Here is a 24,022-nt window from a genome sequence, read left to right as displayed (position 1 = left end):
GTAAATTTACAAGTAATGTAACGCAGTACTGATGAGGTTACACATCGCTTTGATATGATAATAAAGGCATACTGAGATATGACGTCACAATACATACCCCGGTTCTGTATTTCCATATAAGGAAAATATACTGAAAACAGCAGTTTGAGCAAAATGAACAGTTGATTTAATACTTCATGGGAAAACCTTTAACAACAAATTACTCATAGATGTATCTATAAATTTACAACAACGAGAATATACAAAGAACTTCAATAATAAATATGTCATATGGATGTGAATCTGCGCCCTAAAAGCGCTCGTCAGACGCTGTATTTGATGTAAACATGTGTAGCTGGTGTTCCCGATGATAGCAATCTTTTGATGATTTATCAGGTATGTAGAATAGATATCAATGTATTTGCAATGGACCAGATAACTAAATAACTATTTTATTGTGTATTTATACAGTGGATGAATTTCTGATCAACGTATTGTGTTTTTTCGTTCCAAACATGAGACAAGACTGCATTGTTTACATTTATACTGTACAATATACATGTATAGGTATTTTGTCTGTCCGTTAAAATGTTACTCATTTTCTTCAGAAAGTTAAATTGTCACGATCAAATCAGTCGATAGCATTTGTACAGACAATGCTAAGCTTTACACTACATTAAGTCTGACTACAGTTGTTTGTAAGTAAACAAAGTGAGACTGTGAAAAAAAAACAGCTGATTTGGTTTTCTAATAATCAGAATAGTACTGGCTAAAGGACTATATACAGCTGATTTGATTTTCTGAAAATTAGTTGACCCGTTGATAAACAACTGCTAAATTAAATGTTTCTGCTGTGTTGAAAATTCTTTTATGATAGTTTACTTGTTTAATATTTTTTTTACACATTATATTCATCAAATTGCTAAAAGATGTTCATGCACATTAATTATCATTACTAGCTTTTTATATCTCTCAGAAAATACTATCGTAACACTGTTTGAAATCTTATAACATATAAATAACTGAATTGCATGTCACATACTCCTCTGATTTTATCTAAATGAGTAATCTATATGGACTTGGTATGTTTGTTTAGAATGAGCATGTGAAACTTTCAAAATAATAGTTAAAGTATTGAACATTTTACACATTCAAGCAAATAAGACTTTTACCAGAATGCTCAAATTGATGTTGATATGTAGGCCTATGTATGTGCATGTAAATTTGTATAATTTCCCATTAATTTTTCTACTTACAGAGCAATTTAAAAATTGTCAGAATCATTTGAAAAAAGGCTTGAAGAAAATGTAAGTACACGTTTGTGTACTGTTGATAACATATTATAAGTATAATATTTCCTCTCTGAAATAATGATCAATCTGATAATACTTAATATGTTTGCTTTGTATCAATTAAAAAAAGCATCATTGTGTATGCATGGTGTCATGTCGAAAACGAGATTAAATTAAAAACCTATATTATTTCAAATTTAACTGCACCAGCTTTATAGAAATCCTATATTCCTACATAAATCATTAATATGAGAAAGAGAGAGAGAGAGAGAGAGAGAGAGAGAGAGAGAGAGAGAGAGAGAGAGAGAGAGAGAGAGAGTCATGCACTGTTATGGTTATGTCCAGTAAAGTAAAGGGGTCACAGTAATTATTCACATAACAGTGGTAAGGTGTCGATCATTTCAAATTAAATAAAAAACCTGTTTGAACATGTGTTAAGCTAAATGCAAATATTTACACAATAAAATGCTTATTGAGATTCATAAATTCCATTGTTTGTCAAATTGTAGACAATATTTCTTCCATTTCAATCTTTCAGTCATTTTAATTAAACATTTAACTTACTTAAAATTCATATTCATTTCAGCTGGTACCTCCTATATTTCGGGATTTGCATACATGATGTTCTTATTGGTGAACGAGTCAAAATAAGAAGTCATACAATGAACACATTGAAATTATATCGTATATAAATAAATTGAAATTGTTAAGTGTTCATGCATATACCGGTATATCAAGTTTAAAATAAGGTTGTCACTGAAAAGATTATCATAAAAAATCTTTCAGAAAGTCATTTATCATCTTAGTGTAAATGACTAAACAAATAAACCAAGTACATGTATAATTGTTTTCATGTTCATAGTTTATTAAAAAGTGGCGAAGAGGGACATATACATAAGTCAGCTATATTAATTTGCTATATGCTGTTTGCATCCATAAATGATGTAAAATAGGCTGGTGAGAGAGTCTTAATCTCTTCGCAAAAGAAAGTTCAAAATTATTTAAATTTTATATTTTGAAGTGAACCAAGAATGGCTTTTAATTGCCCATTTGCAGGATTTACACACTCTCTTTTATTATCAGTAATGTAAAATATGCAGTTGGAATTTATTTTGTGAATAAGTATATATGCACCCCTCTCCAACCCCCCCCCCCCCCTTCAAAGAAAAAAAAAATGAGTAACCTTAAAATCACTATTCATGTGTAGATCTATACTATAGCTCCTATCACCCGGGAAATTCTAATTTCATTCACACTTCACATAGTAAAATGGCTTGGTCCTTGACCACCTGTAAATAAAGTAAATTCCTAGTACCACCCCCCTCCCCCGGATAATGTTTCAAGACAACAGTGTTGTATAGGCTGCCGTTATATATAGATAAGAAGTCATAAGGAACAGGCATGCACCTGACATTAAATATTCTTATAATCAAAACATACCCCGACCTTATAATACAGTGTATAGTGAGGTAGGGGTTATTTTTTATATTATGAGGAAAATTTAAATCATGTCATGTCTTACATGTATTATAGAGGGGTTTCACCAAACCCAACCCACCTCTTAAATAATTTTCACAATTAGGGCTTATATTTTTTTTTTCTTTCCCCCAAAACTAAGAAATTACTAACTCTGTGCATGCATTAACCTAAAAATGATACACAACTGTTTTTGTTTAAATCTTTATTTACAACAGAGGAAATACGGGCGATTAATAATAACCATATTGTCCCTTTTAAAATAAATAAAACAGAAACACTACGTTTAAAAGAATCATTTGCATAATGTACAGATGAAATGTATCTCAAAATAAATTCGGATTAGGTGATACAATGACACTGCGACTTTTTTTAATAGAGTTACCGCTTATAGAGTTATCTCCCCTTTTCGGATCACTTGTGCATTTGAAATGTGTATTGATTTGAGAGACCTTCCTGATTGACAAATTAAATGCAAAAAGACAAGGACAGTGCGGCTATGGATATTGCTGAACTTGGTATGTTTTTTTCTCCGTTTTACATGTACGTAATGAAAACTGCTGCTCATTTGATGAGAAATTAAGGTTTTTTTTTTAATTTTAATCGAAATGTACAAAAATGCGCTACTTTTGCAACAAGTAACCAGTTTTCCTAGAAATGTGTATAGAAAAAGAAACGGAATCGATTACATTCCAAAAGGATGCATAATCCAAATTGGTTATGTCCCTCTTGATAAATGCTTTGGCTGCATCAACAAATGTATGATAACCAAATGACTGTCTTAATCTTGGATTCCAAAATAATTTACATACATGAAGATGTAAAACACTTCACCTTTTGTGTAAAACTGATACGACTGTTAAATGTTTGCATGGCAGTTCCGGTGAATATAATCGTGTTACGTCATTGCCACCAACCATAAACATGATATGATCAGGCTGGAATCTTTAAATGAAAGTACATTGTGACGTAAAATACAATCAATGGTACGACCCCCTGTTTCTTTGTACCTTCTCGCATGCGAGTTAATACCCAGATCATCAACATACCGTAAATCATTATCTTCAATAACCAATTGATGGACACGACGGACAATAGGGCGTCCGAAAATCAAAACTTTGGTGAAATTCATTGTTATCGCATCAGATAAAAATTATGGTAATATTGCTTATAATAGATCAATTTCCTATTTAAAGGGAAACCAAAAAAATATATTTCCTATTTTATATTTTACGCTACAAATAGTACATTTGATCTTTAAAACACGTGCTGGAAAATAATCAGCCATCGTGAATGCGTTCTCCTTTCTATTCTAGAATGTCGACAAGACTAAAACCCCTATAGTACAGAATTAAGACTTATCGTGATTTGAAAAAGTCTAACACATTCTTAATAATGACATTGAAACAAATGAACCACCTTTACTGAAATTTGAATTAGACTGAAAGATTGCACACATGGTGACATGTGTTTTTTTTAAAGTAAATGTCAGTAAAATACACATGTTAAGTCACTCTTCAGTGAAAATGATGACATAATTTACATTTGATCATCAATGCAAAATATCAGACAGCATCAGACTAGAAAATAAAGACATAATCTTTACGGACAAACTTCCATTATGTGCTTCATCACACTCAATATTGCTTTTACTAGTAATTAATTAATATCAATAGTATAAATAAATGAAGAGAGTTAACATTTTATCTGGAATGCGTTTTGTTTTAAAATCTAGATTGAAAGGCTTTCTCTGTCATTCATCGTAAAATCATGATTTGTCATTTAAAACACACAATAGTAGACTTTAAAACTACAACACGGTATATACATTGAATATCTAATTGTATCTCGCATTATTTGTTTTGACAAAAAAAATTGAAAAAAATGCTTTCATATCACTGTGTAGGCTGGCACGGAGTATCTGTTATTCTTCTTTATAGAAAACGTGAAATACTATATATCCTGTTTCCCTTTTTACAGTACAGATGAAACATTTGATCTTTGAGGTAAAAATATATCACATACAAGGAAATAAAAATAACGAATACAAAAAATCATGAAAAAAATTTCATATGTGTTCTTATACAATGTCGACAACACTTAATCTGTAGTGGTGAAGGTTACGGCTAATTGTAATTTTAAAAAATCAAATGTAAAACGTTCTCTATAAAGACCTTTAATGTTTAGAAACGTGTCCGTAAAAGGAACAAACCTTACTGATCCAACACTTTGAAAGTTTGCACACAAAGTAACATGTTTTGTAGAAATTTGAACCCATCGACCGTTAGAGGTATCAAAATCAATGTAAGTAAAAAGCACATTTTTTCCTCGTTTTGGTAAAAATAATGTTATAAATTAACCAAAGAAGAAATTCAGTAAGCTCTTTAAAAACCTATGTACTTCATTAAGAACTCCGAAAATAATTAGTGCAACAAAGGATAAAATGACATTCCAATCGTAATGCAGCGACTGGCAAGCAAACAAAATTGATTAAAAAAGGGTGATGTGGGACAAGAAAACCACACCTATTTAGCTCACATTGAATAAAAATTTAAGCCTTATTTCCAGCATTTTTTAAAATGAAACGGTTTCACGGAGTTTTCTATAAAAATGTTAAATGCCTTAGCATAGACACATGATGTGGAAGGCAGCATTGTGACATGTAGATTAAGATTAGAATTAATATTTCCTATGCATTGATATTGTGTAAAATTAAAAATAATATTTCAATGAATGATTGGCATTTTTCAATCGGTTCATAAGCAGATTAATCTATCTATTTTTTTGGTCGTTTTTCCCTTTTTCATTACATGTAGTGTCCTTCTTGCGACTCTCTTTGTTTCGAAAGACGCGGAAATTCACTTTCTTTCAAGGCGCCCCCACGGGTAACACCTTTATTGTAACAATCACATCCAAACACCATGATCAGTTCTATGACTACAGCCCAAGAAATATTGATGAGGTTGGACTTGTGAATGTCATTATCGAACCATTAGCGCATATGCGCTTTAAAATCTTTGAAAAAATAATAAATATCTTTTCAAAATAAAAAAGCAGAGTCTCCTGTTTGTACTTTCTGTAAAAGAGATGAAGAGAGTATTGGACATTTATTCTATGAATGTACTATTGTAAAAGAATTATGGTCTGCTGTTGAAGACTGGATTTTGCGACAGTTTGAGCTGTAAATAACATTTAATAAACAATCAGTTCTCTTTGGAAAATATAAAAATAGAATTTTTAACTTGTTGGTTCTTATTGTGAAGCAATATATTTTTTCTTGTAAATACAAAAGTAATACAAATCCAAATATACATGGATTAAAAAATGTTGTAATAGAAAGGCTCTTGACTGAAAAATATATGCTAATGAAAAATTGTAGATATAAGGAGTATGAAAGCCATTGGCAAAAAATATGTGATAAGCTATAGCACTGTATTATATATAGTTAAATTGTCTCTTTATTGTGTCTCATCTTAATCTTGTTTTGAACTGTGATGTCCTTTTTTCGTGTTTTATCCTTTTTTCCTCCCTTAAGTATCCCTGTAGAACAGGGTTCTATCACATGATTATGGTTCGAGTTTTATATCCATATGTGAACAATGCCCCAAACCTTTCCCTTGCTCTCTCCCCTTCATTTACTCTCTCTCTCTCTCACTCTCTCTCTCTCTCTCTCTCTCTCAAAATTTACTTTCATTACATAAGAACTGTATAATATAGAATAATCATATACTTAGAAGCTTTTCAAGATAATTATATAAATACATGTACAAGATAAGTCATGAATGTATGTATATATGTTGTGAAAGTGAAAAACTCAATAAAAAAAAATCTTTAAAAATCCGTCACCTCTCATTCACCTTTCCATTGTTGATTTTTTTTAATTTAGTTTTTCATTTTTTATTTCTTTTTCTTTTTTTATGCGTGATTGTAATGCATATATACTTTTATTTGGTATATTAGCGCGTTTTCAGACGAGGAATTAGTTTGACGATATAACGTACCCAGTTTTTGATTTTAGTTTTTCAATACAGCTAATTCATTAAATTCATATTTGAATATGACTTTCAGTTATGTTTTGGAAATTTATTATAATGACATCATATTGATATTAAATGCATAATTGTAACATAACTTAATTGAATTTCAATTGTACTGTAGTAGTATTACCTAATATTATTTTATTTAAGGAATGAATTCAATATTTATTTGTTTTATACGATATAGAATGGTTCGGGGATTTTTTACGCTTTATAAACCGCGTATGTATCAAAAGATGGTAGTGTTGGTCATACGTCAAGTAAACTACAAAAGTCATAGCCCCTGCACACGAAAATCTAATGTGGATAAAGAGTATCAAAGGGCAACTACTCAAAATATTTTAAAGCTCACCGAATGCGGTTTCTATATGAAATAAAATTGAAATGAGCAGCTGAAGCGTATGCCAATGACGGACATATTGCCAAATATTAATTCTCACCAAATGGACAAAGAGATATCTTCGGCAGTCAAGTTTAACAATGACGTTGTAACAACACAATCCGAGGGAAAACAAACATTTATATGACCATTAAATGATGCTGAAAATCCGTATTATATGTCGATTACTTCTTCAAAGGAAACATTGCTTTTTATCCCATGGTGTATATTTTCATTGTTCAAAAAGTAAAGCGATGTTATAGAATATTGTTATTTTTTACTTAAGCCACATTATGAGTAATTATTTATCGTCAATACTATTGCCATATAGTAATATAGAAGAAAGGAAATAACTGTTCCCTAACATTATAATAATTTGTGTATTCTGCTTGATTAATGTGGCAAATTTTATTGTTTAAAAATGTATATTTTTAAAGATCAAAATACAAATTTGCGATACAATCATTAACTGCTATATACGTACAATTGGTGATTTGTTAGCAATCAAATTCAAATGAAAATAAAGATACAATTTATATAAGATGAATTTTTGGCTTTTTAGTACGCTTATCCGTATAAATTTAAAGGCCATCATTTAATGAAACAAAATCCTGAAAATTACAAGTGTTATAAACAATTAGATATTGTAGATAATCAATGGTAGAAACGGTGTATTCTATATTTGTTGGAAATACAAAATTAATGTTTAAGTGATAGTCTGATTATATATTGTTAAATAAAATATAATTTATCAAAAACCTTTTTAATGAACTGTCATTTTTGTTTGCTTCACATCAACAACCTTTCATTGTCTTTGACAATTCAATGTCGAGCACTTTTTTGTTAGAATTTGTGAAATTTCCATAGGTATTTTACATACAATTTAAGTATGCATAATAGATGTACGTGTAATATAGCCCCAGCGTTTGTGCATCAATCTAAAATCGTATTTGTTTCCCAATCCTGCATGTATAATGGAATATTAAAAGTTTCACATTAAACATGTGTTTAATACTAGTATAATACGTGTTCATTTTTTAACCCCGCAAACTTGTTAAATGCTGACTTGTGATTAAATATATCATGACTGTTACTTGCATAAAGTATTGGGAATACCAGTACTGTGTTATAGTGGGATAAAGTTTGATGTTTGAAATTAACGTACGCTTCATAATATTGTAATATAAATACCTAAAAATAATTTTACAATATCAATTCAAAAAACAAACAAAACACCAAACAGTTTTTAAAAAGTATAAAAAATGATTGTTTCCCTATTTTTAAATGAAAAATATTTCATACACATTCAATTCATTATAAGATAGATTGAAGCTGGATAAGGAAACTATAGCTCCTATTTGGTTGCATTTGCTTTTCTAAATGCTGTGCACTATATAGGGCATTTATATTGCTTTTTTGGTCTTTAAGGACTAGAGCTAAAATTGATCATCAATGCAAAAAAAACAACAAAAAAACCCAGACAACAGGAGACTAGAAAATGAAGACATAATATTTACAGACAAATCTTTATAACATGTACTACATTACTCTCATTGTTGTTTTTACTAGTAATGTAATAATTACAATGAAAAGAGTTACTTTTTATCTAAAATAATTTGTTTGGATTCCAAACTTAGATTGAGAAGCTTTCTCCGTCACTCATTGTATCATCAAAGAAAAGAACTGGTACCTAATTATGAAATGTTGGAAGTTCAAAGGACACCAGCAAATTTCCAAGCAATACAGTTTTTTGTTCTTCAGTTAGATCAGATTGATAATAATCTGGTTAGAAATGAAAAAAAAATGTCAAGCAAAATCTTATGTTCGATCACCTTGAAAATAGAATTAAACAGTTTTCCTGTTTTGTCCATGAAAAAATGACTTTGGATATTTTGACTGATCTCAAGTAAAGTAATTAATGTACTGAGAACACATCAGAAAAAGAACGCATTCTATTTTTTTCACGTACAGTACTATACGAAATATAAATTAACAATTATGACATAGACGGGTTAAAGGTCAAATAGCTTGAAATTCGATGCAATCAGTGACAAAACAACTTTGTAGCCGGCGACCTTTGTAGTAAACTTTTGTTGTTAGGTCCTTTTACTGCCAAAATAGTTTGATGCCATGTAGCTTCAGATATTTAAAATACACAGTAGTAGGCTTTTAAACAACAACACATTATATATTTTGATTATTTAATTGTATCTCGTATTTTTTGTTTAGAGAAAAAAATTGGACCAATGCGTTAATAATAATAACAATGATAATTTCCTTTATTTATACAGATTAGTACTATCAGCTTACAAAACTAGTTCACAAATTTACAGAAAGCCGCTATATTCCGAAATTGATAGAACATACAAAACATGTATATCTGCGAGTTTAATAGGTATACATTATAGTCTCTGAGGTAAGCATTTTAAAGGTGGTCGACACGTTAAATAAAGAGATATTTTATTCCATAAAAGCGCACCGTAAACTGTAAAAGATCTTCTTAAATATTCTATCTTTGCCCTTGGAATGTATAATGCATTACTTTGGCTTAATCTGGTGGATCTTGTTTTTTTTAAAAATGTCTAGATAATTTGGAGTTAAATCAGGTAAAGTTTGAAAAACAAGAATAATTGTTCTGTACACAGAGTAATCTGCAAGAGGCATCCAATTCAATTGTTGTAGCATTTCTGACGTAGATGAGTAAAATAAGTTTGTTTATAATCACCCTAGCGAATCGCTTTTTAAGTTTACATAGTTTATCAAAAACATTTTTATTTCATATCACTGTATAGCTTGGCACGGAGTATCCGGGTTTTTTTTCTTTATAGAAAACGTGAAATAATATATATCCCTTTTCCCTGTTTACAGTACATATAAAACATTTGATCTTCAAGGTAAAATAACCCCCATACGGGGAAATAAAGAAAAATAAATCAAGATTAAACTTTCATTTTAGTCCAATCATGATCATACAAAAATCCTGAAAAAAAATTATTTTTGATTTTATTGAATGTCTACAACCATTAATCCGTTTTTTGGTAAAAAAGTTTAAACTTTTTTTGAAGATAAAAAAATCTAATACTTTCTAGTTAAGACGTTGTAACATGTTATATAACCAATTTGAACCCATCGACTGTTAGAGGTATCAAAATCAATAAAAAGTACAAAACACGACTTTTCCTCGTTTTAGTGAAAGGTGATGTCAATAATTAATCTAAGAAGAAATTCAGTTAGCTCTGACAGAACTCACATTCTTCTTTAAGAACTCCAAAAATAATTAGTGCAACATAAGGAATTCCCATCATGATACAGCGATTGGCAAGACCCTTCAATGATCGAAATAATTAACTTTTTAACTAAATAACAATTTTGATAAAAAACAAGATTGATACAAGACAAGAAAACTACACCTATTAAGCTCATATTGGATAAAAATTTAAGCCTTCGTATTCTTTATTTTGAAAAAGGAAACGATTTCACGAAAAGTTTTCAATAAAAATGTTGAATGCCTTAGCATAGATACATGATGTTGAAAGCATGTTGTGGCATTTAGATTAATATCAGAATGATATGTCAAACACTATATTAATATTTTCGACGCATTCATATTGTGTAAAGTTAAAAATAATATTACATTGAATAATTGACATATTTCAATTGGTTCATAAGCAGATTAATCTATCTATTTTTTGGTCGGTTTCCCTTCTTTTATTAGTTTCCTTAGTTTGATGTTTATCTCCTATGCATTTATATTGTGTAAAGTTAAAAATAATATTTCAATAAATGATTGGCGTTTTTCAATTGGTTCATAAGCAGATTAATCTTTTTTGGTGGTGTTTCCCTTTTTCATTACATTTAGGTTCATGGCCTTGAGATACAAACTGTTAAATTAAAAACGGCTTTGAAATAAGTAAGACTCCAAAGTTATATATTTTAGTGGAAATATCTGAGACATGGGGATCGCTGATTTGACACGTTTTTGCAATATTTGTTTCGTGTGCCTCGTTATCGAAATATGCTGTTTTTTGATATGCAAAAGGTTTGTAGACTTTAATACGTTTCTTTCTTATATTCTTTTTTCTGATTTGTAGGCATTCAAGTGATTCATATTAGCATTCTGTAAAATTTCTTATAGAATACAAAGTTCGTTTTCAAATAATGAATACAAAATGCAAAAAAAAAACTCCAAAAAACAGTGAAATATTTTTTCGTTGTACACACCATTGTGTCAGATAATGGGATGTCGGAAGCTGAGATATTGATCTTTGGATTTCTCATCTCTAGATTAACAAGTTTTTTTTAGTTTTTAGATTGTTTCATAATGACTTAGTTTTTGGATTATTGGATTTTTATTAACCTTATTCCATACCAAAATGAATATTTGATTGATATGTCTAATAACAATTTAATATATATTATAGCAATGGAAGTTGTGGTTTGAATTTTTACAAAGAAAATGGGACATGCATTGGTATTGTTGTTCAAACTTTATCTTTATGTTGCATTTTTTCATTTATTTTCATTTAGTAAATTGTTTTAAATTATCAAATGGTTAATTTTTTAAATATTATATTCATTTTTCTAAATTCAAAAATACGAAATATAACTCGCATTGAATTTGAAATTGTAACAGTACTAAGCTTTCTTTCTCTTTCCTAATGATAAATGGTGTAGAATGTCCAAGAGGATCATTTGGATACGACTGTAACATGACCTGTCCATCTGAATATTTTGGACAGAACTGTAACGAGAAGTGTAATTGTTTATCAAATCAACACTGCGACCCAGTTATCGGATGTCCTGAAAAAAACGTAACCACAGAGAGACTATCAATACAACATCTGACTGAAACTCCCAATTTTACAGGTAGAATGATATCTATATGATATGTTATATATGCTTTGAATTTTTATAATGTATATTCCACACCCCACGCATTTATACATTGACAAGTAATTTTCATATAAAAATAACCAAATTTTATAACATATAGCTATACTTTAGTTGAACGTGGCAATTTCATTTATGTACATCATGCAAAACGTAAACAATGATTTAAAATTGAATTTGGCAAAGGATAATGTTTGCTTATTTTTTGATCGTTCAATTGATTTTGTTATTTTCGACAATATCTAAAAAGGTTAATTTCTTGTTAATGGTGTCAAATAAAGATGTCTAACTTTGAATTCTTTTTTTTTAAAAAAAGAAAGAAGTACTAATTCATTAGTGTAAATTAAAAACACTTGGTACAGGTAAAACACTTTCACAATATGATCCTGAAAGTATAAGAGTAACAGGTAATATAAAATGTTATCAAAAGTGTGACAATAGAGATCATTATTCACACATCGTCTATTATTTTGTGCAATATGTCAATGTTAAGAACTGTACCATAGAATCAGTAAGAATCATATATTTTGTTAACAAATAGTTGTTTTATTGACTGCCACTCGAAATGTCTATGAGAAGCTGTTTCATTCAAAATATCTAAACATTGCTTTTAAAATCTTGCTCTTTGTCAAAGCTTTTAATGTTTTAATATTTATTACATGCAATTTTTTAAACATCATTTTTTTTTCTTTCAATGATATAAAGCATAATATTCTGTTATACGTTTTATAGAATGTATAAAAACACATGTGTTTAAAACTAGTCGACAGCTGTATATTGCATAAACTTTTATTGATTTATCGTGTTAGTTAAACAACTATTGTTTTTATGTTTCTAAAAATAAGCATTGAAATTTTAGATTATCTTAATAAAGAACATATATGTTAATAAATAAATGTTCAATATGCACAATGTATATACATTTTAATTAATACAACTACAATATATCAATTTTTGAAGAAAAGACACAATCAGAATATTTAGGATATAAATTTTATATTCCCTTTTGATTTTAATTAGAATGAAATCTTAAACATTGTTTAAAAAAGATATGAAGACCACACGAAACATAAAACTACAAAAACGAAATACAAAATAAAAACAGGGAAACATGAATTCTAAAAATAATAGAGATAGGATCAAATGCCATGGAGGAGTGAGCATCCTCTGCTGACTGGTCACACCCACCATGTACTCTTTGTCGTAATCGAAAAAAAACCCCGAAAAAGTCCAAAAACAATTACATGGTTATGGTCTAACAATTGGTATAAAAACGTCAGTCAGCATGTGACCCAGTGGAAGATTGTATTTGCTGAAAGGTCGTAGTTGAAAAGTTGTTGAAATGTTGAATGGGTGGGATTGAAACTAGTCGCTCATGGAGATGATCAGCGGCAGAAGAATATGTAGGAAGTATTCGGGTCTAGTACTTACTATCATCTTTCTTGCAAAATTGTAGGTATTGTAACTTATAACCACTCTAAATGACTGATACAATACGACTGAACAGCAATGGCCCTATTTGGGTCTAATAATCATTTGTATGGTTCCAGAAGACTAAGTTTACTTTATTATTTTTTATGCAAGAAGAACTCAGATTTTCAGTTTCTCTCACTTATATGCAAACAGAAGAGTACATCGGAGAGGTGTGTCGGGTTATGTCATACTTAATTCTAAACAAATTATTTACAGTAATATTTCTCTATTATTGATTTGTAATGATGTTCAATACAAAATATATAATACTCATTAAAACATAAATATTTGAAAAAAGAAAGTAAAGTGTATGGCTTTTGTATTTCAAGTCTCAACAAACTTCAGCAAGAACAGAGACGACACGGCGACAACTAAAGATCTTTCTAGGTTGAAAATAAATTTATTTGTTTTCATTGGATCGTTCTGCGTTGGAGTAACCGTAGCTTTTCTAATGATATTAAAATCAAGGTTAATAGTTGTTTGATTCACATTTTATGATTTGTATTTAATTTTTAAGAATAAACAAAAGAGGGAAATTAACAAAAAGCAATTTCTTATAGACTGGAGATCGCTGGAATATATCCAGTTCGATGTAAAATCGCAGACCGCCAACGAGAATGCTGCAAGTACAGCCATTTAAAAACAAAAATTATATCTTAAAGATCACACAGTTTAATTAAATCTAATTGAAATTATGTTCTTTTGACTTGCTACATTTTAATTGACATGTTTCTTACAGCTTTTGAACAGGACAATATAGAAGCTGATGATGATGGATTAGTTCTAAATGGACATTCAAACACTCGCAGGGAGACAGTGGATAGTTCAAATAATGTTTATTACGAATTAGGTTCGTCTGGTTTGAACGATGACAACACAGACAGTCTTACCGAAAATATTTCAGCTGAGGAATCTGTAAACGAGTATCAACATGTAGCAATCACAGGTCACTACGATGTGTTGTCTTTACGAACAAATATTGACCCTATTAATACAAATATTCTTCGACTTTATCCGGAACGCCCTCGTGATGAATAGCATGCTGTGAATGTTTGCTATCTAGAAGAGGTTAATAAATCAGAAGATTTTGAAACAAATCCAGGGTCCCCAAATTCCATAAATGAAGCATAAAACCCTAATATTGACTGTTGAAAGGCTTTTATGTTATAAAAAGTGAAGCTGATTCAGAGAGAGAGAGAGAGAGAGAGAGAGAGAGAGAGAGAGAGAGAGAGAGAGAGAGAGAGAGAGAGAGAGAGAGAGAGATAGAGAGAGAGAGATTACATAATCTATCAATTGTTAATATTTAATGATACAATTTTGTACAGTCCATATGAAGTGAAGCTGAGAGAGAGAGAGAGAGAGAGAGAGAGAGAGAGAGAGAGAGAAAGAGAGAGAGGGGGTTACGCTTCACAATAAGAACTATCAAATTAAGAAAAATTATAACTTTCTTTAATTTTATATCTTCCAAAAAGAACTGATTGTATATAAAATGTAATATAGGTTTCAAACCATGTCAAAGTCACCCTTCAACAACACACCACATTTCTTTTACTATATTTCATTCATAAAATAAGTGATAAAACTCTCTTCCTCTGTTTTACAAAAGGTGCATATTGCAGTCTCTGCTTTTTTATATATTAAACAATTTTGTTATATAAAAAATTAATCATTTGTATGAATAAGTTCTATGAAGTATTTGGTATTGTAGTTAATGTTGTTCCAAACATTTTATTTCAAGAAGTTTGTCAATAGTTGTAACCCTTTTCTCTCCATTTTGATATAAACGAACATATTCCTCCCTTTTATTTAACAGTATGTTGTACAAGGTTTACAGCCTTGACATGTATTAATAAAAAACGAAATATGATTAGGGATAATTGGTCTATATTGTCTTTTGTAAGTTTGGTAAATGTTTATCTTGAGTATGCAGTCTGTTCGTAACTGCAGTTTTTAAAACTGCATACTCTTGAAAATTTGTCCTTGGATTAATATGTTTAAATGCACCAAAGCTTACGAATGTTCCGTCTTTATTAAGTAGATCACTAACATAGATAAATATTAGCATATCTTTTGAAAAATATTGATTTATTAACTACTGTGTATAGATTGTACGAGTTCTCTTGACCATTTCTCCATATTTCAGAGATACTGATTTTCAAAATAGGTTCTCAGGCTTTACACATTTTCTGTCAGTTCTATTACGTCTTCTCATTCAAGTAGCTTTGAGTGATGTGATGAAATTCCCATAATCTACCATTTTGAGACCCCCTTCCCTTACTATAACCTTGTATGACAATACTTTTCTTTGCTTTATGAATTTTACAACCTATAAGAAGTTAAAAAAAATCATTTTTAGGAGTTTTTAGGTATTCAAGTTTGAGGTTTGGTAATGCTAGTATTAGATGGTTTAACTTTGGTATTATTAGTGTCTTGATTATCGTTATTTGACAAATAGGATTAATTTTCTTGACTTTCATTGATTTATCAATTTTCTAACTTTAAATAATTTTGGTAAATAATTTAAGTCTTCCATTTCATCTAGTGTAACAAAAAATTTAATACATAGAAGCTCAAAATTTAAATTATTCCAACGAAGTGTTTTTAGCGTGAGTGACGAAATACAATCTTTGAAAATGTTTTGTTATCAATACAAACCATTTTTGTTTTTGTAAAATTGGTTTTTAACCCTGTACTTGTGCGACGAAGTCGAAAACCTTATTAGAATGCCGTCATATGATTGCAATGTACCATTCATTATAAATGGTGTGTCGTCTGCATATTAAGCTATTCTGTATTCTCCTTCATGAGATAATCCCATTTAGTTGATATCCTTCGAGACTTCCGCTTTCTTTTTCATTGGTGGAAATACACTATATCGTATTGCTCTGTTCTTTGTGTTTATGTTTTTGTTTTGTAAGTTAGACATTAGAATATTAGTATGAGTTAAACTCACCGCTCCTTGGCCGGACAAAGGAAACTTCAGTTTGTTAAAAAATTAAACTTCAGTGGTTTTGTATCACAAAATCACCGCAAAACACCACATAGTCATTACATAAATCTCTCAATATGAGTTCCACCTCTTTAGGTTCAATAAATGCATTATTTTTTCGGCAGAAAAAAGCACCCCTCAAAACATCCCAACCGCCTTACATGGAGAGCATGCGCGAAAAAAACATTAATCTCGGTTTAAAATAAAAATTGAAAGCAATATGAGCTGTATTGTTTTTAGAATATTATGTTGCTGTAAAAACCTGCTTGTTTGGTAACTCTGCATATAATTAAAATTCTTATGATAAATAAGATTTGAAAAATCATTAATTTTTGTCAGAGGAAAGATTTCTCTTCTAAGGAATATATACCAAATATAAGCCTTCATACTTTAGTTATCTCCTGGAGATGCTACTCAAAATACAAAATCCAGTACTTCTTTCATCAATAATTTATTAACAAGCGTGATCATATAGTCAAAATTACAACGATTAAAAGCAGCCCAAATCAAAGAATCGACTCAACCCCAGTTCACATGGTTATATTTAAGATTTTACTTATGATGGACAGTTCTTACTAGTTCGGCCCATTTACGACGATCATGAGTGAACATTTAGTGTTCAAAATTATGATTTATATTTTATTTCTAAATAAAGTAACAAAACCGTCAAAAACTGCCAATCAAAGAGTACGGATGCAGGATTTGAGTCTCCGAGTACTGAGTCTCGGAGTCCCCCACCTATGTATGAGGCATCACTTACTCATAATACGTTCATTCATACGTGGCATACAAGGTTACAAAGGTTAATATATAGAATACACAATACATGGCTCAATATAGAGTACCAGAGCTATCGTTGCAGACACAGAATCGCCAAATAAGACACTTGTTTTTAAACTTTCAATTTAGATATCATTATGTCCGTATTATTCACCATCCTGGTTTTATAACATCATTTAGGAATACTACGCAGTGCTACAAGATTCACAGAGTTCATTCTGTTAATTATCATTAACACTATTTAGTGCGCAGCACCTAGGTACACATAAATATCATAGTGACCATAATGTAATACTAGCAATTCAAGGTCATAGCATGGCTATCTGTTTACACAAATCAATTTTGGTACAGGACGACAATAATTCAATTTTGCTCTAACTAAGGCTTCTTAACTTCATTTCCACACAAATATGGGTAAAAGAAATTTAAAAACCATGATTAGTTGTCAGTTTAGAAGAAATTATCATTGTCTTAAAAATTATTAAACATCAAAATTGCAGCTCATATTCCTTTAAATTGATTTCAAATTTTGAAATTTTATTACAACGTGAAAGGATTTATCTTGCGTTTTAAGATCGATAGTACTGATATTGAATTTAATATTTTTCTAGTTTTAATAAACCATAATTGATGATTTTCTAAATAACACTTTAGAAGTTTAAAATTCATTTTGAATTTTTCGCATCCTTGTATGAAACCAATTATGTTTTCTTAACTTATTTAAGAACTTACATTAAACATAAGAAATTTGGAAAGGAGATAAAAACAATAAAATAAATATTTCAATATTCTAAAATGTTATTATTGATCATTACTTTCTTCAATATTCTTGTATAGAATGTCCATTAGGATCAGATGGTGTAAACTGCAGCTGAGTGTGCCCAAAAGACTTTTTGGACGGTTCTGTAAAAAATCATGTTTTTACTCTTCCATTCATCAATACTGTTCTACGGCTTTTGGATGTATACAAAAAGAAAATGTCACAGAAAAGTCAATTCTTGTATCAAATAGAACTGCAGGTTTCAACATCCTATTACTAAATTGCAAAAATATGTTTTACAACTTTCAATGATTGAAGTAGTTTTTAAGAATAAATAAGACAATAAATTTAAATGCAGTTAACTTGCATGAAATATTTAAACAATAAAATATTTATGACAACGTGTTTATGTAAGCGGAATTGTTACGCCGTGCAGGCTATTTGTTATTCTAATTGTTGAATTGCGGTGTGTAGGAGTGAAACGGGTGATAAATACATTTAATTATTATTAGTTACAGATTGCTAGTACAAACTGTAAGAAACTTTGATCGAACATTTTTGATAAGCAAAGCACCAACTGGTAATTCTTATTATAAAACTTTTTCAGCGACCAATCAGGCCTTCACCCAAAACACGTCTGGGTGGAAAATCACAATATTTGCTTTTCTTTTGTCTACTCTAATTGGATTGTCTACGACAGGAATAATCAGTTTTAAATGAAGGTCTAGTATTCTTAAGCAAATGTGTATATAAAATATGAAAAATAAAAGAACTGTCATTCAAAAAGCTCTATAAAACAAAATTATACTTTTGTTTATGTTGTAGAGCACAAAAGACTCAATTCCATTCTCAATTTCAGTTCGTGAAGGGAGGCCATGACAAGAAATTCGGTAATTTAAAATCCAATAATAAATACCAATAAATAAATGTATGAGTCGAAAAATTATAATTTATATGCAATAGAATACTTTTTAGTTACTTCTAGGAATATTGAAGAAACCGCTTCTCAATCATTTTTTGAGCATTCCCCACGAGAAACAAAATATATTTCGGATAATTTACATGCCGACTCACGGACATCTAAAACGATAGATACGGATTTAATCAGTGCCGCTGAGAGTATTCATGTGGCGCCATATTTTAAAGACAAGGAAATAATAAATACATGCAAACATCAGTTAACGTATTTGGATTCGGAAATAGAAACAAATGCTGGACATGGTTCAGTATCTAGTTATGGGCAATTGCATGTGCCTATTCAGTACAGTATTCTGTCCTTGAAAGTTGATTTAGATCCATCAACTGCAGAACTCTACGATCCAAGCAAGATTAAAAATGACGATGAATATGACTTTGTTGAATTTGATTGTATTGATGAAAAAAGAATTTCAAAGGCCAGTCAGCCAGAGTATGGTTCTTGTTCGGAGACCATTAAAACAAGAGAAAAGGCAGACATTGGTGATGATATATAAGGAATTTCTCTTTTATTTTCAGATATTAGAAGATAAATTGGTAGTTTGGTACATGATGAGTAATATTCCTTTAAATATGAAATTTATATTATAAATATCAAGATATTTAAGATTTCAACAAAACATTATACCTCTTACAATATCAATTTGAGTTGTAAATGATTATGTTATAGCATTGTTTTTTGCAGTTTCAAAATAGTGGATAATACAATGTACCTTAACAAAATGAAAATAATATTTTTGTCATGTACAAAATCATCTCGGATTTTTTGTTGCATGCATACGATGTTTATGTGTATATTTGCTAAATATTATAATATTATTTATTGACTATTATGCTAAAATGCGTTAATATAAATAAATTGTTAATGAACAAGTTACATACCAATTTAGTACAATAGTATATTATACTGAATTATTTTTAAGGGGGGGGGGCAATAAATAAGATTTAATTCATTTATGTCATGATTTTTTTTATCATTCAATGGTTCATGTTGTAATGTAACTCAAACCTTGCGTTTTATTTGTTAAAGATAATCACTTTTTATACATTGACATTTAATAAATATTTAAGAAGATACAGTTTCTTTCAACATTTACCCATAAATTCAAAAGGTGTTTAAATCTTATGAAAATACACACATACCATCTTGAAAACGTGACTGTATATAAAATACCAAGTTAGCCATGTTTATCCTAATTTCAAAAAAGAATAATGACTCCAACATGTTGTCATATTTTCAAGATGTAGTCAAAAATGATGAAAACCGACACATTTTCTCATGATTTTTGAAGAGTAAAATATGTCTCCACAGACTTTGCCTACGATAACATGTTAAAGTTGTAATGTGAATTTTATCTTGGTCAACGGCTGCGGACATTGTTTTCTGTTCAAACGAACTACTGGTGATTTGGTGTTTTCTGTTCAGTTTTAAGAAAAATACGAGTAAAGGCACTGTTTATGACGTTACAATTACCCTGGTGAAAGTCTTATTAGGTAACCACTTATCGATTCTTAATCATAAAGTATTTCTGTGTAATAAATGTAACATTTAAATTTATTGTGAGAATTTTAAAAATTACATCACAGCACGGCAACATATGACTAAAACTTTGCCAAGTTCTTCCCAAAAGGGTTTTTTACTTAACCCTAATATTTGACACTGAATGTAATCTTCCTTGAAATAGGAGACAGGGAAATGTTCAAAAGGTGTCCTTTTCCGCTCTATAGTGGAAACAGGAATATACTGTATTTGTACAAATTTTAAAAATACCAAAATAAACACATCGAAATTAAGTAAAATGTATCATAGATATCTAAAATCATCATCCCAGTTATGTCAGCTGGTAAAATTTGTATCCTATACATATTTGTTTTTTCACAATGTGTTATCTTTTAAAAACGTTAAACAAGTTTTGATCTCTACTAGATTTACATTGCTAAAATATGATGATAGATTGCTTCAAACAACATCCTGCAGCGATTACTCCTGTCGCATTACAAGTTTGCTATTCCCCAAAGGACTATGTGCGGTATTATGCCATTTTTCAATGCATTTTTAAAAATAATGTAGAAGATAGTTGAAATCATAGTGGAAATAAGTGCGTAAAAAGTTGTCACCACAGCGACGTCATAATTTAGATATGACGTCATGAAGATTGTCTTATTTTGATAAATTGATGTTTTATAGCAAAATATGAGGGTCAATCAAAAATTACGAAGACTTTTGTCATAGCTATGTTACTTAACGTCATATCATTACTAAATTTGGTAGACATAATTTAGCAATAGTTTCAGACAATTTGCAGGAAGAAAAGTTAATAAATTTCTTTATTTCTAAGAATTATTTAGAATTTAATCCTGCAAAAATGAGGTCACGGCGCAGGGTCAAAATGTGTGTTATGTCAACAATAAACCATATAATGTTGAAAGTATTATCTCTATAAATTTGGCTTAAAACCAAATTATATTGAAACTTCAAATTTAGTATAGTCATGGTATTCTATGTACCAAATAATGATGGGATATATTGTTTTGTCGAACAGATATTAGCAACTAAAGTCAGATAGTCCTCTTTAGAATTGACTAAAAACATCGACGTCGCCTGACGTCACGGAGCAACGAGAAGTACAAATAAAATGGAATTAACTCGGGAAAAAGCCGATACAAGCTGTGAAAATGCTCAATGGTGCAAAAAATAAGTCAACAATTATTTGCAAGTTTGTGTTTAACTGTAATAAATTTTGTGGGGGTGGTGGTCATTGTATTTTGAATATAAAACAGTCCAAAAGAGAGTAGAATATCTGTAAATATTTGGTCATAAAAGAAGTAACGTCAACTGACGTTCAGGGTTATCCTTACTGTAAACTAAGATATACACGGTTAGAAAATGAAAACATTGAAGAACTAACTTATGATTCTCGAGCAAATGTGTGCAAATAAGATGTTTAGTGGTTCAGTGCCATTTTAAATTGTAAGAAGAAAGGCACAAGAGACTATGCGTGATATAAAGATGGGGTATATCTATAAACTGTGCGTGTTTGATTTTGACGTCATGTTTTGAACGTAACCGTGCGCCGTGGTGACAAAACATGTTGTTTTTAAAAAGGGGTAACAAAAATACCCTTTCATCAAATGGACTAAAACTTCGCATATCAATAACATAAGTGTTGGTGCACAGATTAATCTGTTAAGTATGACTTTCATGAAAAATATATGAAAGACAGCCGCATTGTCTTCGTATTTTTGATTGACCCTCGTATAGGTGTTTTCCGAGGGGTTTTCGACTTGTAAACACTGAGCGCAGGCTTGCTCAAGTACCATTTTTAGTATGATGTGTATATTTATATAAAGAAAAAATATCTATACTTCCGAAAGGAAATATAAAGAGAAAATGACAATATTTTCATTTGTTTTGTTATTTTGGTGACGTCAGAGATAGACAGCGACTGATCAATGATGACTAAAATCAAGATTAAAATAATAGGTATCTTCAATGAATTATGAAGATTTGATTTTCATACGACACTAGTGTCACACTAGTACTACTTAGAAATTGGTTAAAATTGGGGGCAGATATTCAACCATACCAAATATAGTCCTTTCAGAAAGAGGACTTGACGATCGCAACAGAATAGTACTTTTTCCTTAGTAATAAGAGAAATGATCGCTTGTAAGTCTAAACAACGGTTACCTGCAGCAGTAATGGAAAAAGCACAGTATGTGAAGGGAGGTAATGTATTTTTTGTAATATGTCTCGAGACAGATAGATTTTCTTTGTGCCTAATGGTCGTTAACTTGATTGGGTAAAAAACGGGTTTTTTTTTAACCGGGAGTTCAAATTTCGCAATATCTCTATTTCTTGCGATGTCTGAATCATAATAAAAATCAAATTGCATTTTTATTTCAATTTTATTACCATTTAGTAATTATTGCCTAAAAGTTTACCTATTGTGTTGTGCTATATGTATTTCTGTTTATCAGATAATTGCTCAAATAAACATACTGATAAGTGATAAAAAAATCACATATTATTAGTAAAAGATAAACTAGATGCTGAATTATAAAAAATGTCTAAGCATTTTAAAAGCAAAAAGGTACGTTAGTTAAGTTTTCTTTTAGTTCAAATTTTTTAAAGTATTCAACCTTCTATCATGCTTTTATTATAGATGTACAATCAAAATAATGAGTCGTATAATAAACCTTAAACAGAATTTGTTTAACCTTTATATATCTCTGTCAAAAAAGAAAGAAATAGGTTAATAAAGAACAATGTTCATAATTGAAGTAATGACCATTTTCATACAAATATATTCCAATTTGTTTATTTGTATAAAGAAGTTAGAATATTAATCACACAAAGATTGTATTCTAAATAATAAAAAAAAAAAGCCATTTTACAGTATTTGCAGCCAATTCATTAAACAAAAATAATGAGAGGAAAATGTTTCAATTAATGAGCTTGATTTATTTTGGTGTTGAAACGCGATGCTGTGCTGGTTACCTTGAAGTAAATGGCACGTGTGAAGGTATTTAATTTCGTTTTTCAATCTTAGATTAAAGGGTTTATATCAATTTTTACAATCCAGCATCACGGAATTATTTGTATTTTGTTTTGAAAATGTGGAAATTCAACAAATTGAATATTAATTCAAATTTTGATAAGACGCGCAATGAAGCTTATACATATTGCATTACTTAGTATTTTTGCCATAAACTGGTTTCAGATGTAAAATGATTATTTTCCAAATTTTAAACAAATTTCAAGTTTCACTCACTTCTTAGATTTTGATTTACTGTTCATTATATTTTCTTCATGTGTATCATTTGGGGTTTTATTAAAATTGTTTTGCAGTTCTTTTTCTTTTGTTAATGGTTTACTTTACTCGTACTGTAGATTATGTTTTGCTATCAAAATGCTAAACGATGCTAATTTTTTTACGATGATTATGATATTCTTGTAAGAAAAAAGAACTCACGGTAGGTACCTGTAAA

The 24,022-nt window shown here is 29.9% G+C and overlaps 1 protein-coding gene across 1 annotated transcript; it reads left to right on the top strand.

The window, feature by feature from the left end:
• Positions 1-13,669: 13,669 nt before the first annotated feature.
• Positions 13,670-14,717, top strand: LOC128190555 (uncharacterized). The gene is made up of 3 exons (XM_052862639.1): positions 13,670-13,696; positions 14,044-14,152; positions 14,266-14,717. Exons 1-3 carry the CDS (start codon positions 13,670-13,672, stop codon positions 14,562-14,564), a joined length of 435 nt encoding a protein of 144 aa, XP_052718599.1. The 3' UTR covers positions 14,565-14,717.
• Positions 14,718-24,022: the final 9,305 nt, after the last annotated feature.

Source organism: Crassostrea angulata, chromosome 6, assembly GCF_025612915.1.
Source record: "Crassostrea angulata isolate pt1a10 chromosome 6, ASM2561291v2, whole genome shotgun sequence".
NCBI classification, from domain to species: Eukaryota; Metazoa; Mollusca; class Bivalvia; order Ostreida; family Ostreidae; genus Magallana; species Magallana angulata.
Note: the sequence above shows the minus strand (reverse complement) of the source record. Positions and strands in the feature narration are given on the sequence as shown.

Bases quoted from the DNA above. Each gene is read 5' to 3' on its own strand.
- LOC128190555 (XM_052862639.1), top strand. From the start codon at position 13,670: ATGCAAACAGAAGAGTACATCGGAGAG. The intron at 13,697-14,043 runs GTGTGTCGGGTT...TTAATTTTTAAG, and splicing joins CAGAAGAGTACATCGGAGAG to AATAAACAAAAGAGGGAAAT. The intron at 14,153-14,265 runs GTACAGCCATTT...TGTTTCTTACAG, and splicing joins CGCCAACGAGAATGCTGCAA to CTTTTGAACAGGACAATATA.